The sequence below is a fragment of the Gouania willdenowi genome, chromosome 5 (assembly GCF_900634775.1).
Source record: "Gouania willdenowi chromosome 5, fGouWil2.1, whole genome shotgun sequence".
Lineage (NCBI taxonomy): Eukaryota > Metazoa > Chordata > Actinopteri > Blenniiformes > Gobiesocidae > Gouania > Gouania willdenowi.
Genome location: NC_041048.1, coordinates 20009898 through 20026596, shown reverse-complemented (window position 1 = coordinate 20026596; position 16699 = coordinate 20009898). Strand labels below are relative to the sequence as shown.

Genomic DNA, 16699 nt, shown 5'->3' with positions numbered 1-16699 from the left:
AGATACACGTCTGAAGTTGAACTTGAGGACAACACTCACAAATTAGAAATGCAAGCTGCATACGACACTCACCACAGTGCTGACTCATCTCAGTGCGGACGTAGTCTCTGATCTCTACCTCCTAAACCCAAAATATAAAAACAAACATGGCAATAAATGTACAAGTAGATCTATGATAATGTCTGAAGGGACCTAAATGTCTGGACTCCAACCAGAAAAATCCCCCAAGTCAAAATCAAACACTGACCGTCATGCCTGGCTCTCCTCTATCTCCTTTGACTCCATCTGGACCCAAATCTCCCTAAAACATGGACAGGGTTAAAGAAGCATGATACCAACTGGGCAGGGGTGTGTGAGTGGTGTGTGTATGTGTGTGCGCCTGTGTGTGTTTGTGGTGGTGATGCTGGGGGTTGGGGGTGTGTGGTGGTGGTTGGGGGGGTGTTGATTTCCTGCAGTTCATGAATTTATTAGCACATGGCCAGGTGCAGCACATGAATTAATTTCACAGAGTGCAAGTTTAAATCAGCAATAGAGACAGTGATTCATTCATTGAAGCATTTCAAAACATTAGCTTGGAACAAATCCCTGAAGCAATGTAACAGTGGTTTCCTAAACTGCACAGCTTCAACATCTGTCATTTGACATAAAAAAAGGGATTACTATATTTTTAGGAGTAATTTTTCAAATGACTATTTTTTCCTGTTCTACAGGATTACTGTGCATTTATTTCCAGGACACATTGAATTCCAAGAAGGCTTTTAAAACAATCAACAGACTAACCGGCTCTCCACGCTCCCCTGGGATTCCTGGGATACCACGCGGACCAATCATGGCTGGACCAATGGGGCCTCTCTCACCCTGTCACATGGGCAAAACAACAAACCCGTGACAATAGAAACGTCATTGCTTCCAAGTTCTTCAAGGAGTTAACACTTTTTATACCTACAAGTCTTTTTAAACTTGCTTTAACCTCTTAAGCCCATAACATAATACCCATAACAAATAACGTTTTTCTCAGATTCTACATGACCTACATGGCAAATTTTTGTTCAGATTGAAGTATGCCCCTTAGTGGCAACAGATAATGTGAAAGCTTGGAATTATACATAATATATGATACTGACTGACAATGAGTCATCTATTCAATACAGAAATACAATACAATACATTACAAAAGAGATTTACATAAAATATAAAGTAAATTCTCTATAGGGAAGGCTACAAAAGCAGAAATAATCAAACTAATGTATGGACATCGAATGCAGCAAGTTTGATGATTATAATGATCAATAGGCCACAGATACACATGTTTTTGTACAAACAAGTTCAGGCAAAATCCCACTTTACCACAACTGTGCCAAAGTTTTGTAAAAGCTTGGAAACAAGTGTGAAACTGTAATATGTCGGTCAAATAGTTTATTTTGTGAAGCAGAGGACTGAAAAAATATGAGTTTGCGGAGTTGTGCTATGGTCTTTTGTTTGGACTTTGGGCTGGCAACAATTTTAGCTGACTTTCTTAGGATTACGGAGAGATATAGAATGTGTGATTTTATTCATTCTTTAAAACATTTAGACCGGTGAGAGTCACAGAGGCTGGAGGTGTCCCAACGCCCCCGCGGGCAGGTCTGTTTTGGCTGAAGAGGTTCCCGCAAAAGCCATCACTTGCTGGTTACAACATGAGAGACCACTGCGCTGCATGTGTACGCCTGTGATTGTCTAAGCTTTGTGATGTGCACTAGGTGTACCCTGATCGGTAAGGCTAAGGAAAAATGAAAACCGTAACCCCAATATTATAAATAAATACTATTAAGCCACTTGATCACATGTGTCAAAGGTCAACTAAATTGATCCAGGCTTGGTTCTTTTTTCACCAAGCTTCTTTGTTTACAAGCTGTCAGTCGCTACAGAGTAAACTCTCTGCTGAAGATAAAATTAAGGGGCAAGCAGATGAAACAGAAGCGACTCAATCGTAAATCATTTAATCTCAAATCCATCAGAAATTATATACTACTGTACAGGATGTTGTTGAGACCACCAATGACTGCAATGTTTTCCACAAAGTGCAATAATCGATCGTTGCTCACCATGAAATCATTGCACACTGAACTGATGTTGCTCCAGTTTAACTGAATGACAAATGGCTCTTCTCATTAGCTCATTATCCAGGTTTCTCTGTACAAGCAATCTACCACTATAGGCAAAAAGTAAATAATGTGTCAAATCATCCCACCTTTTGGCCCTGGAGTCCTTCAGGTCCTTTAGCACCTGCTGGGCCTTGTGAGCCAGTCAAGCCAGGGGCTCCATCTGCTCCTCTGGGGCCAGGAGGACCAGGTACACCAGACGGACCCTGAAGCGCGCACAGTATTGATTGTGAATATCTGGTTTCATGCAGTCACCATGACAAACGTTGCATCAATGTTGTGCAACATGAACATGAATAACACAAAGTGCACTTTTATATTTGTAGAGGTTTAAAACCCACCCGTTCACCTTTCTCTCCCTGAGAGCCATTTGGTCCAGGTACCCCGTCAAAACCACGATCGCCCTACACACAAAGAGAAAAAGAACACACAATGTTTGCAGCTTTTGCGCAGCTAACAAACAAACTCATGACATACCTTAGGGCCAACTATTCCCTCTTTTCCAGGACTCCCAGAAGCCCCTGGAGGACCTACGTCTCCCTGGAAAATACAAAGAATGTCCCACATTTTGATTATTGCTTACATGCACAGGTGACCTGGTTTATGGTGATCACACCCACTCACATACCTGATCACCTTTTCTCCCTGGTAAACCGGATCGTCCATGGATACCTGCATCCCCCTGACCACACACACGCACACACAAACACACACTTAAGTTAAATGATTACCTTAAACAAATTGACTAAAGATAATCAACAGATAAATGGATGGACAGATACACTCATGGCATCTTACTGACCTTTTCTCCTCTGGGTCCATCAGATCCACAAGCCCCCTTGGGTCCTCGTTCACCCTTGAAACACAGAAGTTTGTGAGTGACACACGCAAACACATACAAAAGAGCTTTCACAATAAAATGAGAATAAAGATCTTTTTCCATTAAGGCTATTTCCTGCAACACTCAAATGTGCACTTAGATACAAAATGGCAAATATGACACATGACATCCAATGACATTTTGATGATAATGACATAAAAGCATTAAAGCACCCAACGAGGTCTTGAAAACAACCTTATAAGGTGAAACACCATGTTCAAAACTACTTTTCACCCATCACTTTTGAAATACAATTCAGTATACAGTGATGTAGTCATGTGATCTGAGCCTTCTTTTATATAACATCCAACAATCGCACTAAGGAGAAGACAGTAAAGACATTCTTTGTAGCAACAGATATGTTTCAAGGGGGACGTTAAAAAAAAAAAACAGCTTTCGCTGCTAGTGTTATAGTAGTCGAAACCGCTCTCAAGACCACATTTTAAAGGTCTCGGTCTCGTCTCGGACAAGGAAGCATTTTGACTCGGTCTTGTCTCGGACTCGGGCTGCCCGGACTCGGGATTTTCTGTCAAGAAAGTTCGAGACCGGCACTAATTCCTGCTAATTTTTAAACTTTTTTATAATGTGATAATAACAAGGAGAAGAACGGGATAAAACAATCCTTTATTCATTCTTTAATCCGCCCCGTATAATGACCGCAACCTTCCTTAATGTGACTGAGTGACGTGTGTGACACACACACACACACAAGCAGGAGAGAGAGGCGGGAGCTAAACATGTTCGCTAACTTGTTGGTTGTGAAATTTGGTTTCACGAATCACAAATACTACATTTGTAAAAGCACAGCAAAGAGGAAAAACTCTGCGGTGTGTAGGTGACCAGCCATGTTATTTCTTGGCAGAAATACTTTTAAACACTTGCTGTACATTCAGCTGACATAAAAATCTTGTTTTCAAATATGTAGAATAATTGTGATTTTATCAGTAGCAGTCGTAGTTTTAACATTTTAGTTAATTTTTTTGCAGGCACCTTTTTTGTCCGTCAAATGAATTTAAAAGAAACTAAAACTAAAGAGAGAATGTTATTTAACTGCTGAACCTTGTCATAATTTTATTTATTTATATATTTTTTTAAATTTAAAAAACAATGTTTATGGTCTTGGTCTCGGTCTTGGTCTCGGTGCATTCATATACAAAGTTTTACAGTTGAACTGACAATGAGCTTGAGGCGCTTGTCGCCATTTTGGCAGAGAATGAGGTCTAATGTGAGCGTGCTTCTGTGATCCGCTACGTGAAAATTCACCACACAACAAAACAAGTAACAGACAAAAATCAAAGAACAGAACAAAAGCCTCTGTCATGACTCATGTTCAAAGCAGATTGCAGAGAAACAATTCATTCATTCATTGCCTAGTAGTAATTTTTTTTAAGAATTTGATGCTTTATTAGCAGTTTTCTCCCACTGCTTCTTAGTACGTGACGGCCAGGGGCGTCGGACTGGAGGGGGAGTAAAATTAAAATTCTATTTTTGCCATTTTTTGAATTATTGTTTTTCAAATACACATCACACACAATAAATATCAAATAACTGTATCCTATACTTTAACTTTCACAAATATAAATCTAGTTCAAATAAAATACACTATAAAAATATCTGAGGTGGCGCACTTGTCACTAATCCTGGCTACTCTGTATTTGTAACACACTTTAATAATCATGATCTAAAACTAATTTTAGAAAAAAGAAAGCTTAAATAAAAAATACTTTTGGATAGTAAAAAAAACATTAAAATACATATAAAAACTTACAGGAAGGACCCAAAATATGGTGCTACGCCCCTGGTGACGGCTAATGTGTACACAGTAACGCAGGGTCCTCAGCGCCAGGTCAGAAGGTAGTCACAAGCAGGATGTGGCCTACATTTTCCCCCAGGCCAATGAATACCTAGAACTGTGGGTTGGTAAGCGGCTAACATCAGGTATTCTGACGTTACAGCTGCCTGTTCCTGGTCTGTGGTTAGTGGTTCAACCAGCTTGTTATACTCTGTTCTGTTCTGCTCCTTCAGTCCACAGAAAGTTGAATCTAAGGTAACTTTTGCCTTTGTTTCTCTGATTGGTGCAGATGTCAAAATATACGCAAAAACGTTTAAAACTACATTCTAACAAGCAGCCAAATTGTCTCTTGTGCTGATAGTATTGTTTAAGCATTAAAGGGAAACAATCTTTATCACTACATGTAACACAGTTTTCCTCCTGCGTGAACAGTAAAATACCTTTATTCCCCTCATTCCCACTATACCGAGCTCCCCCTTCTCTCCTTTACGGCCAGCCAGTCCATCTTTTCCAGACAAACCCTAAAAGAAAAATACAGAAACAAATTCCCATAAAGACATTTTCAAACAAAAGATGAAAAATCAGATCCTCTGTTGCACGTACCATTTCACCAGGTACTCCAGGGTCGCCTGCTTCTCCCTGCAGTGATAATAACTGTATTACTACTCCAGTAAAGACATTTAATGCATTGATGACAAGCAGGGACTGTGACTCATTTTAAATAGGTTTCATGAACACTTGCCTTCTGCCCACCGGGGCCACGAGCTCCCGGGAACCCAGTTGACCCCTTTTCTCCCAGTTCTCCTCTCAGACCCTGATGATTTTAAAGGAAACATACACAAGTAAAAATGAAACCAAGGGAAACACAAAAGCAAAGGCTTGCATTGATCTTATTGTAACAAGAAAAAAGTAAATGTTTAAAGAGAGTAAAGAGGGCAAGCTAGTTGTAAATATACGTCCTGTATGAGTAGCCCAATAGGTTCAACGCTTGCCTGAGGAAGGAGATTGTGGGTTAAAGGCACAACTTGAATGTTTTCGCATTGGTTTTGAAAATAGGTTATTTGCTTTTCCTCAAAAAGTTAAAGGTCTGGATGTTTCTTTTGTTTCTAAACACAAATGCTAACATAGCGAGCTGCTGCACATATGTGGGGTCTATCCATGACATCGCTTGATGTGGATGGCTTCGTAGGCTCCTATTTCACCAGATCATGATATTGGTGAAGATGGTCCATGGGGAAGGGGGGGTGACAGGATGGGGGTTACACTGAGGGTGGTAGTTTGTGTGAAATGAAAATAACTTGTTTCATTTCACCTGCTCTCCAGCTGGACCGTCTTGACCTTTGGTTCCCTTTTCCCCTTGTGCACCTTTTGGCCCTCTGTCGCCCTGGAGGAAATTACCAATAATATTAAGAACTATTAACAATTAACTATTAATATTAAGCTAAACATCACAAAAACTACAGGTTTTTAAAACATTTTTGCTCACTGTCTCTCCTTTGTTTCCCTTTTCCCCATCAGGTCCTCCCACAAGAACAGTGTCACCCTGCATGTGAAGGTACAACTGTAAACATCTGCTTTCTCCACACAGCCAAAACAATACAGTAATTCCTAAAAATAATATTTCCACATTGCTGTTTTTCAAAAAAAATATATATATATTATATATATATATACAGAGAGTGAATGGCACTATTAAATACCTTCTCTCCTTTGTCACCTTGTGGCCCACTGTCTCCCTAGACCACAACAGAAAAGTGAGAGTATAGCACTTTGCTCAAACGTGTCAATTCAATTTAATACTTTGCAGGAGCTGAAAAGGTGCAGGCTAGCATGTTGTCACATGAAAATGGTAAAAAGACTTCTGGTGTTCACCTTCTCTCCCCGAATACCACGAGTTCCCGGGGAACCCTGATAGACACACAGACACACAGACACACAGACACACACACACACACACACACACACACACACACACACACACACACACACACACACACACACACACACACACACACACAAAAAGCCCACATTAAGCATGACAGCACTGCCTTCATTAACAAACCAGTTAAAAATAGTATCAACTATAATGGTATGAGTCTTCTTTGTTCCAGTTAAACAGAGTGCAAAACCAGATCTCTGAATAAAAGAAGAGAAATCAGAGAATTTAAAACATTGTCTTTCAACAAAATATCTGTGTGTCACTTCTTTTGTGCCCTCTGACAGAAATTTCAAAACGCCCTGGACAATTATTTGATTATTGTGGTAGACCGACTGTGTCACTTATTCATTCATGAAAAAAAATCCAGATTTACTGTTGGCCCTCTCTCTCCATCGGCGCCCGCTCTACCGTCCTCGCCCTAAAGGACAAAAACACTAGTGTTGGTTACTTTCATCACACTCCAATTCAGACAAGGTGACAACATCAATTGAACAATGTTGTAATCAATGTCTCACTCTGGCTCCTGGTTCTCCTCTCTCTCCTCTGGAACCAGGAACACCAAGACCAACTTCCCCCTGGCAAAAAAAATCATATCCATGCCCTTCAAAAACTCCATTACCATTCTGGCAGCTTGACAGAAACGCATCATGTGTGGGCCAAAATTCACCTTGTCTCCTTTCACTCCATTCGTTCCAGCAGAACCCTAAATAACAAAGAATGGGTCGAGATCCATAAAGTAGTCGCTGTTTATTCTTTCAGGTGCTTGAATTTTTCAAAATGTCCGTAAAACAAAATAGTAAATTGTGGTTCAGATTATCTGGATAATCTTGCTACATATCATGAGGAACGCACATTCTCTCCGGGTGGTCCAGCAGGACCAGGAGGACCAACATTTCCAGCGCGGCCTGCAAAGCCTTGGAGTCCCTGAATAAAAACAATAATTAAAAAAACAAAAAAACAGAAAACAATTAATGGATGTTTAAAAAAGTACACAGAGGAAACTGTTTTGTCATTATCAATTGCTTCACTAACCCTGTCTCCAGGAGGTCCAGGAGGTCCTGGTTGTCCAACTTCACCTCTTATACCAGGTGGACCAACTGCCCCTGCCTTTCCCTGGAGACCTGGAGGACCAGCTGCTCCAGGAAGACCAGAATCCCCCTAAAGCAGTCACAGTTTTATATGTACTGATGTCCATGAACAACAATCTGGGTGATGATAATAATGCCTCTGTGTGCTGCCGTGAGGCCTATTAATCACCTTCAAACCTTGAGGTCCATCTCGACCAGGAGAACCTGCAAACCCAATGCCCTTTTCTCCCTGCAACAGTTTGTCATATTTGTCACTGTGGGGTTGGTTTGAATTTATGCAGATTGAGAAAAAGATATCAAGGAAGGTCACCTTGTCTCCTTTTGGTCCAGAAGTTCCCTGTGGCCCCTTGATGAAAAAACACAATATATCACAATCCTAGGGTAAGCCCCAATTATCTAGTTTTTACAGAAAACTACCTAAAATTCAATTATTTTTATTATAAGTTTCAATTAGACAGATTAAAGGCCAGAAAAGACATGATCTGTCAAACCTAGTCCCTCCTCCCATCTTTTATAGGAGGGGCGGGGCCATCAGTGACCCTTAGTGACATCACTGATCTAAAAAGACATCACTGATCTAATCTCAGCCAATACAAAAATTGAATTGCAAATAGCCTGCATTCAACCCATAGAGAGCAGTCATCTCTGACATTTTACAACTAAAAACGCTACATTTAAATACTTAGACTAAAATGTGAACAGTGGGACTAAGATCAATAAACTACATTACTTCATACCTAATCTTATATGTATTCATCAGGAAAAAAAAGTGGTTTTAGGGTGTACTTACACTTAAAGGATGTTAAATTATCACGTAAAAAAATGAAAACTTTAAAATAGAGTAATGGAAAATGCTGATAAAACAAGACTAAATACATCATCTAAAGTTGGATAAATAAATTTTGGTATTAGATGTGGAGAAAAGGGACTGGTGCCAGCAGACCCTGGAAAGGAGCAAGTGGGTTAGAAAATGGATGGATATTGATGTGGAGAAAAGGACTGAAATTTGCAAAACATTCCCTGTATGACTATGCCATACCTGTTTTATGCCAGACACCCTACCAGGATAGTGACAGTTATTTACACATAAATATTCATTAAGATGTCCTGAAGGCATTTTTTTTAATCTAGAATAGCTGTTGAGGTATAATCTGGTAAACATTTCACGTAAAAGAGCAACATAAGTTATTTTCAATGTTCTCCTTTGTAGATGCTGCCTGGACACTCTGCTTTTGATCCGCTGCTCATTGACATCAGCGGATCTTTTAGGCTCAGCAGACAGACTCTAATATTAAAAAAATCTCTGTAGTACTTTATCTTACACTGAGTACAGAGAGGTGTGGATTGAGCTTCTGTCACTGTGTGTTAGTGAGCTATAAATGCAAGAAAATTTAATCTGTAAATTTCTCTCTAACTTAAAGCTGATATCTGGAGTTTTTGAGAAATCTATGTTAATGTATCATTCTTTTGAAATGCTAAAAAATACCTTACTCGTCTTTTACTATGGTCTGCTGCCAGTTGTCATTCATATACCTTAATGTATATAAGTCCCGCCTTCATCCATAGACCCCTGTACAAATGCAAGAAAGCACTGGCTTCGCCCAGCCAATAGGCTTTGACATCCTGGAGTGGGCAACTGTCAATCAAAGTGAATGCACGTGCACCGTTACGACAGAAAACAGGTATCACTGAGCCATGGAGGAGCGCTCCGAAACTCCAGTTACCCATTCCTCGATTGCCAACGCACAGTATAGCGCTTCTACTAAAAACAGAATTCATCTCGAAGCTGCTTCTCAAAGGTGGAGGGACTTTCTGCTTTTAAAAGGATTCCGAACGGACCAGGATTTGGCAACATTTCTCATGGACATGTAATAAACATGTTTTAATCAAAAGTTATGGCACTCTAACAATAAATGTGTAGTTTTTGTAGTTATGCGACTATGTTATGTTTTGTAATGTGTGTGCACAAACGTAGAGGTGTAGCTTCTGGTAGATTGACAGAGACAGGGTAGGAAGTAGAGCTGTTGAGGGCGAGACATCAAGACATTCTCTCAGAAACTCCGGATAGCAGCTTTAATGTAACTAAGGTACACAGCCTGGTAACAAGCGATCAGTGGATTAATATCCATGGTGGTTATCATGGTGGTTGTCTTTTTGAGATGCTGAATGAGCTCTTATTGAGGACATGTTTATCCTAATGAACCACGGCCCTAAATAATGAGGAAGTTTGATCCAGCTGAATGAAGTGTGCGCAATCCTGAGTTGCTATCCCTTCAGTCCTGTCAGCCTCCTGTTTAAACCTTTGTCAATCAGTTCTTTATCGGTTTTGGTTTATTACTTTTTGTTGGCCAGTATTTTTGCAGTTTAATTTTCAATCAAATGGATTTTTGTTTTTTGCACATCCTGCCTTCTGCCTCACTTTTCTGCAACTGCGTCCTCCTCACCACAACCTGGCAACTAGTTTATTGTTTAACTAAAAGTTCAGCTTTATTTGTGTTAAACCTCAGCCATAACAACATAATTTATATTGAGACAATAGATTACAGAATACTGATGCTGACTTACATCCTCTCCAGCTTCGCCCGGCTCACCAGCGAACCCCTTGTGTTACAAGACAAACCAGCATGGGATTAGTAACATGTTTACCAGTATGTACTGTATATATATATGTGGCTCTGCTTGTTGATGATACTCACTCTTTCACCTTTGATGCCAGGAGCACCCTTGTCTCCTTTGTTACCCTAAATACAGTATATGCTATTAAATCATAGGCATATACATGTTAGTGCTCTCAACAATTCCAGACCTATATTTAAGTCTCACCTTTTCTCCAGCCAGTCCTTGCTCTCCAGCCACACCTGGCAGTGTTTGACCAGGAAAACCCTGCATTAGATGCATTAGAATAATCTTGTCAGTGTGTGAGTGTCACTCAGTAACTTTTATTCCACATTCTTGCTTTGGCTGACGGTCCCCAACTACCAGGCATTTAGACAGTTTCTGAGGTAAGGGCTTGTTTTCATTTTAGGTTGTTCTTTCGCCCCCTCATCCCGCCCATCTACACCAGCTACTGTTGAAGGGACAGTTAGAGAAACTAATAAAAAAGCAATAGTCCTAAAAAACGTGACAGGCCATGAGAGCATTTACATACTCTTACATGGTGGTTAAGGACACTGGGCTTGTAATCGGAGGGTTGCCGGTTCAAGCCTCACCTGGGCCATCACTGTGGGATGTTGAGCAAGTCCCTTAACCCCGAACTGCTCCCCAGGCGCCGCAAAATGGCTGCCCACTGCTCCTCAGGGATGGGTTAAATGCCGAGGACAAATTCCATTAATGTAATAACATTACATGGCCAATTAAAGGCGAAAGCCCCGATTTAATCTTAATCTTTAATCTTAAATTGTGAATTCTACAATTTTCAATGGTATCACACACATAGAAATCATATATAGTGTAATTTGAAGAAGTTATGGCCGTTTAAATGTTGTCACTCTCCAAAGTGCACAACGGAGAAAACGGTGCTTAAAGATTGTGAAGTTTTCGTCAGAAAAAAAGGCTGCACATTTGCATTAACCCAACCCCCCAGCAATGGTTGTGAAAAGCTGTTTGAACCATTTTAATGCCATTTATCCACAATTAATGTATTTATGTTCAGTATATAGGTGAATTGAAGCGCAGCACAAGCCTTCAGAAACAGTTTCACTTTAAGGAGGTGCTTGTATCGCCTTTATCGAATGAGCTGAAGTGTTCTCTACCTGGGAGCAATGTGTCTTCAGCGAGCGACTCTGGTGAGTGTTTTAAATGATGACTGAAATTTATGAACGTTTGTCCGACTCATAATCAGAATAGATGTCTAAGTAGCCACATGTTTTACTTCAACGTGAAGTTTATTGTCCCAAACCAACAACAAATGTGTTTGTAGAGCCAAAGAAAATCAGTATGTTAATCAGGTGTTGGAATTCCACACCCTCAACCTATGATATGGTTATTTGAAGCATGGAGTGCTTTCTTTATAACTTCAACTAGTATATTTAGCAAAAAAAAATCACTATTTTCTCAAAAAATAAAGGTGTTTGTCCTTTTTCATAATTTCTTTCATGTCGACTTGTTCCTGGGCTTGGCACCAAAGCACTAATTCATCTTAAGCACTCAGTACTCAAAGATATAAACTTAATCTATCCTATGGTTCCCTAATATTTAACCTGTTATATGTAGTATAGTCTGCAACATGTTCTCTATTGCATTTGTATGTTTTCTTATCTTCTATTCCTATTGTTTGTGTATTGATGTGAATAACACCACACTGCAAATGAGCCTCGGGACTGAATTTAGCTGTCGATCGTTCCATATTTGGAAATATTAAATATGTACCAAATTCAATCGTAGCAGGTCATTCCACGTTAACGCTGATCTCAGTAACTCACCCGTTCTCCTTTGGCTCCCGGAGGTCCAGCTACAGCCTGTGAAAGTGTAGAAAATGGAAAGCATATAGCTAATTATCAGTGAGGCACAGTGCTTATAATGTTCATGTAACACAGTAAATGGGTACTTAAAAGCTCCAGCATTGAGTGGCACAACGTTGCAATCATTATCTTTCCCAGCTCTGAAATATCGAGAGCTTTCGTGTCTTTAGCATTCACTACTTAATGATTGCCCTGATTCACAGAGTTGGAATTACAAGCATTTTTCACAGTCCTAGAATTTCTTGCCTGAGGCAAGTGAACTAACAGTGGATAATTTTCTATTTTGGTCCAACTAAAACAAACGCTCTGCAGAGGAGGGATCGGACAAAGAAGTTATAGAAGTTATAACCACATGTAGCAAAGACAGAAGCATTGATATGAATAGGAAAATACTTTGAAAAAGAACATTTTGTACTAAAGGTAACATCAATTTAAAAACCTTTAAATCTGAATTACTTTATACTTGCATTAGTGTTCATACTTTGTTGAAAAACCGTCAACAAATAAACCTAAAACTTGAGCCAAACCAAGCTGTTTACACTGGAGTCTAACATTTTCCCATCAACACAAGATGTTTTACCAGAATTATTGGCCGCTTTACAATATTTTAGCAATTTTCTAAGAAAAATCCAGACAAATGTCGCAGCCTAACATAGGCTGATGAGGATGCCCTTCAGACAACTCTGCCAATCAGAACGGGCAGGTAGGCGGGCTGCCGTACTCAAGTTAGGTTTCATGGAAATGTCCGTGTTTCAACTGATAAGTTTCCTTTACTACATGAAATCACCTCCTCCTCTCCTTCAAATAACTGTTAACTCATTGATATGCCAATCTTTGATGCTGTACTTATACAGATTATCCAGTAATATTGCATGTTACAATGTATCAAATGCTTTTTGTTAGTCCACAAATATTCTGACTCAGAATTATTTTTTGTCTATTGCACCTGTTGTAGTTGAGTTCTTCCATCCTGGTTGTTGCTTAAAATGTTATATCTACTGAGGAAATTATTCAACCTGGTCACAAACAACTTTTCTAAAATGTATGGATCCGGATCAATTTACTGATTCTGGTCTTGGTTTGAATAATCAATAAATTCCAATGTTCAGCTCTTTGAGCTGGTTCTACAACTCCTGCTGGTGACTTTGGCATTACATTACTAGTTACAAATTCCATTTCACTTTCTGTTTTGAGCAAAAGACAGAACAGCTATGTGCTTGTGTGAATGATCATTGTATCATGATCAGGATCACTGGTTCGGATAACTGGCAATAACTGGAAAATAGGATATTTGTCCTTGGCTGAGGTTTGAAGTGGTCTAAACTAAAGTAATTTTTTTTTTTTAGCTGTTTTCATGTTATCTGGAAGTAACCCTCTTATTCCTGACGGATTACAATTATATGTAAATGGTTCAATAACTACATCCATGATGTTCTTGACTAATGTCATATTCATGTCTACATGATCACTTAAATGTTTGTTCCAAATTTTTTTGCACAACATGTAGAATTTCAGTCTTTTCCACATTTTCAAGAAAAATACTTTTAACATCTGGACCCAAATCTCCCTAAAACCTGCACAGGGTTAAAGAAGCATGATACCAACTGGGCAGGAGTGTGTGTGTGTGTGTGTGTGTGTGTGTGTGTGTGTGTGTGTGTGTGTGTGTGTGTGTGTGTGTGTGTGTGTGTGTGTGTGTGTGTGTGTGTGTGTGTGTGTGTGTGTGTGTGCGTGCGTGCGTGCGTGCGTGCGTGTGTGTGTGCGCGTGTGTGTATTTGCATGCATCAAGCATTCACTAGCATGTGTGTGTGTGTGTGTGTGTGTGTGTGTATTTGCATGCATCAAGCATTCACTAGCATGTCTGTCTGTGTGTGTGTGTGTGTGTGTGTGCTTGCACCAACACACGGTGCAGTGAGGAAAAGCCTGAGCAGATGGACAAACGTGGTGTGGTTATTTATCAAACTGCTGATAACGGTGACAGAGCCACTGCAGCTCTGTCCGAGGTGCTGAACCTGAAGCTGTCAGCAATGGCTGAGAGCTTTCTGGTCACAACATTTGTCACTACTCGTCAACATGGCAGACAGGGGGAGTGGTTTTGGAATACTGAGTAATCCAGAAGGAAAATCTGTCTTTTCTCCAGGGACATTTTACCGGAGGTGGGAACCACAAATACGCCCCTGACAATGGTCAAAGAATGTGTCTATGACTGAATGGCATCATTTACTACTATTTTAAATTCATATTGCTCACACTGACAATTTTGTTTACACTGACATTGAAGCAATACGTTATTGTTGCAAATTTCAAATGCAACTTTATACTTTAGGGCCTATTTGAAATGCAGGTTTTTGCAGGTTTTTTTGTTTGCAGACTTTGGCCATGATTTACTAAAAGACCAAATAAAAAGCACTAAATTGGGTGCGTATGCTAATAAAATGCACGTGCTCTCTGTTTGCATGTTGCACTTATAAGATTGCCATTGTTGATAAAAGGTTAAAAAGTGGTGCAAACCGCCCTGTTTATATTAGGGATTTGTGCTGGTAAACTGGAGTAGGAAGAGATTGACCACACATGCAATACAAAATATTTGCGGTATTAGTGGAAGAGTTTAAATATACATATTGAATGTTACAACGTCACATGAAATAGATACGGCAGGTAAGGGTGTAAGAAAAAATGAATTCGCCGATATATCACAATATTTCCCCGCGATTATCGTATTTTTTTTAATTATGTTTTTTAACAAAATGTTTTTTAATTGCACTAACATATACATAGCACGTAAACACACAGTCACTTGGTGTCAGTGACTTCTTAAGCATTTAAGAACTTAACAGAATCAGAATCTGTTGTAGAAGCAAAAATTTAACTTTATTGAAAAATGTAATTAAACAGTAAACCACTTTAGCTACAGTTAGTTACCATTAAGTTGTTCTTGCGAGTTAAAAAAAAATTAAATCAATTGTATTTCATAGCATTTTGTACTGTAATTATTGATATAACGCAATGTGTATTGTATCGTAGATGCACACCCTTAAACGGGAGGTATAGGGAAAACATGCCTTCCATTATGTTTTGATTTTGCAAAAAAAAAAATGTCCATGCTGATTGAGATGGAGGTTGGTAATGATGTCAGCGCTCTGTGTATTCGGCCGGTGCAGGGTAGAACTCGGAAGAATAACATTTTCCTAACAGAAAGTGAAGCCTGGATATTTCAAAAGGGCAACATGTAAAAATAAGAAGAGACAATATTAGAGGCTGTCTGTGATAAAGTCATGAAGGGAAAACAACAAGAGACAGTAGAAAGAAGAACAAGGAAAAAGTGGTTGATAAGAAATGTTTTGTTAATTTGTTTTTAATTCATTCATTTAAAAATGTTGACTGAAGCAGAAAAGATCTTTCCTCTCTGTTGCCTTTAAATCAATCTTTTGCATTTCCTTTATTTAGTGCGCCAATGCTTATCCACCAGGATTGCATATTCATTAGAGACAAACATGTTAAATAACTTGTTAATGTTTGCTTATTTTGCAGGTTTGACAGACCCAATCCTGATTGCATGATTAACCGTAACTCATATTAGTGCATGCAGTGACATTTGCTCACGTTTTTGCACAATTGTACAACTAACTGTCACACTGTGCAACTTTACACATGAAAAAGAAGAAATCAGGTAAAAAAAAACACATAAGTACATTTAATTTATATATTTATCATTATAAATAAAAAGGTACTTTTGCTACCTATCCCCTTTGCAGCTGAGCAGATCGAAATAAGATGTAAACCTGAAGATGCTAAATATCAGCTCCTATAATTACAGACAATTTATCGCTACTACAAGAGAAGTGGGCCATCTGAAAGGGATATTTGGTCTGCACCAGCCAGAAACAAGTCAGAAGTCAATAGCTTTTTTTTTTTAAGGACTGCAGTCATTGATTTAGCATTTTTGCCCAGCTATGTTTCTGTTAAAGGGCTCCTCATTAAAGTGTAGCTGTCATGTTTAAAACATCAACCATTTTTTTTACCAGTAAACAAAAGGCTGGTTGTGATGTGGACGTGTCTGGAGGTGGACAGTGCTTTACAAGTTAAAAATAAGGCTGTGACTCTGATGGAAAGGGTGTGAATGGTTATTTGTTGGAGCCGGACAGGGGCAATGCTTTTGAGGACAGAGATCATCACATTCTAGTGATTCCCAGGGGGAAAATGCCACCCGACATGTGCATGACGACAATCCAATGTGACTAGTTTCACATGGTGCTGATCATGAGAGCTGACACGGATACAACATGCACAGGTAATGATTGCTACATCCTCTGTGTGTATTTTTGCTTTTGTGTTTGTCAGTGCGGTGGTGATCCTGCTCTTGATCTGGTAATCTGACTTTCAACTCTTTCCTGGTTCTGTG

The 16699-nt window shown here is 39.4% G+C and overlaps 1 protein-coding gene across 3 annotated transcripts in view; it reads right to left on the bottom strand.

Annotated features, from left to right (window-relative positions):
* Nucleotides 1–16699, bottom strand: part of col7a1 (collagen, type VII, alpha 1) — a 92452-nt gene that overhangs the window by 11064 nt on the left and 64689 nt on the right. For all 3 annotated transcript variants that reach the window (XM_028447796.1, XM_028447798.1, XM_028447797.1), the window contains exons 88-113: nucleotides 12262–12297; nucleotides 10664–10723; nucleotides 10537–10581; nucleotides 10406–10441; nucleotides 8151–8186; nucleotides 8010–8069; nucleotides 7785–7910; nucleotides 7605–7676; nucleotides 7420–7455; nucleotides 7268–7327; nucleotides 7126–7170; nucleotides 6686–6721; nucleotides 6514–6549; nucleotides 6300–6356; nucleotides 6126–6197; nucleotides 5556–5627; nucleotides 5417–5452; nucleotides 5254–5334; nucleotides 2944–2997; nucleotides 2770–2823; nucleotides 2619–2681; nucleotides 2483–2545; nucleotides 2231–2347; nucleotides 781–858; nucleotides 248–301; nucleotides 73–121 (exon numbers count right to left, since the gene is read on the bottom strand). In XM_028447796.1, the coding sequence (XP_028303597.1) occupies nucleotides 73–121; nucleotides 248–301; nucleotides 781–858; nucleotides 2231–2347; nucleotides 2483–2545; nucleotides 2619–2681; nucleotides 2770–2823; nucleotides 2944–2997; nucleotides 5254–5334; nucleotides 5417–5452; nucleotides 5556–5627; nucleotides 6126–6197; nucleotides 6300–6356; nucleotides 6514–6549; nucleotides 6686–6721; nucleotides 7126–7170; nucleotides 7268–7327; nucleotides 7420–7455; nucleotides 7605–7676; nucleotides 7785–7910; nucleotides 8010–8069; nucleotides 8151–8186; nucleotides 10406–10441; nucleotides 10537–10581; nucleotides 10664–10723; nucleotides 12262–12297 (1534 nt within the window). The remainder of the gene's footprint in view (nucleotides 1–72; nucleotides 122–247; nucleotides 302–780; nucleotides 859–2230; nucleotides 2348–2482; nucleotides 2546–2618; nucleotides 2682–2769; nucleotides 2824–2943; nucleotides 2998–5253; nucleotides 5335–5416; nucleotides 5453–5555; nucleotides 5628–6125; nucleotides 6198–6299; nucleotides 6357–6513; nucleotides 6550–6685; nucleotides 6722–7125; nucleotides 7171–7267; nucleotides 7328–7419; nucleotides 7456–7604; nucleotides 7677–7784; nucleotides 7911–8009; nucleotides 8070–8150; nucleotides 8187–10405; nucleotides 10442–10536; nucleotides 10582–10663; nucleotides 10724–12261; nucleotides 12298–16699) is intronic.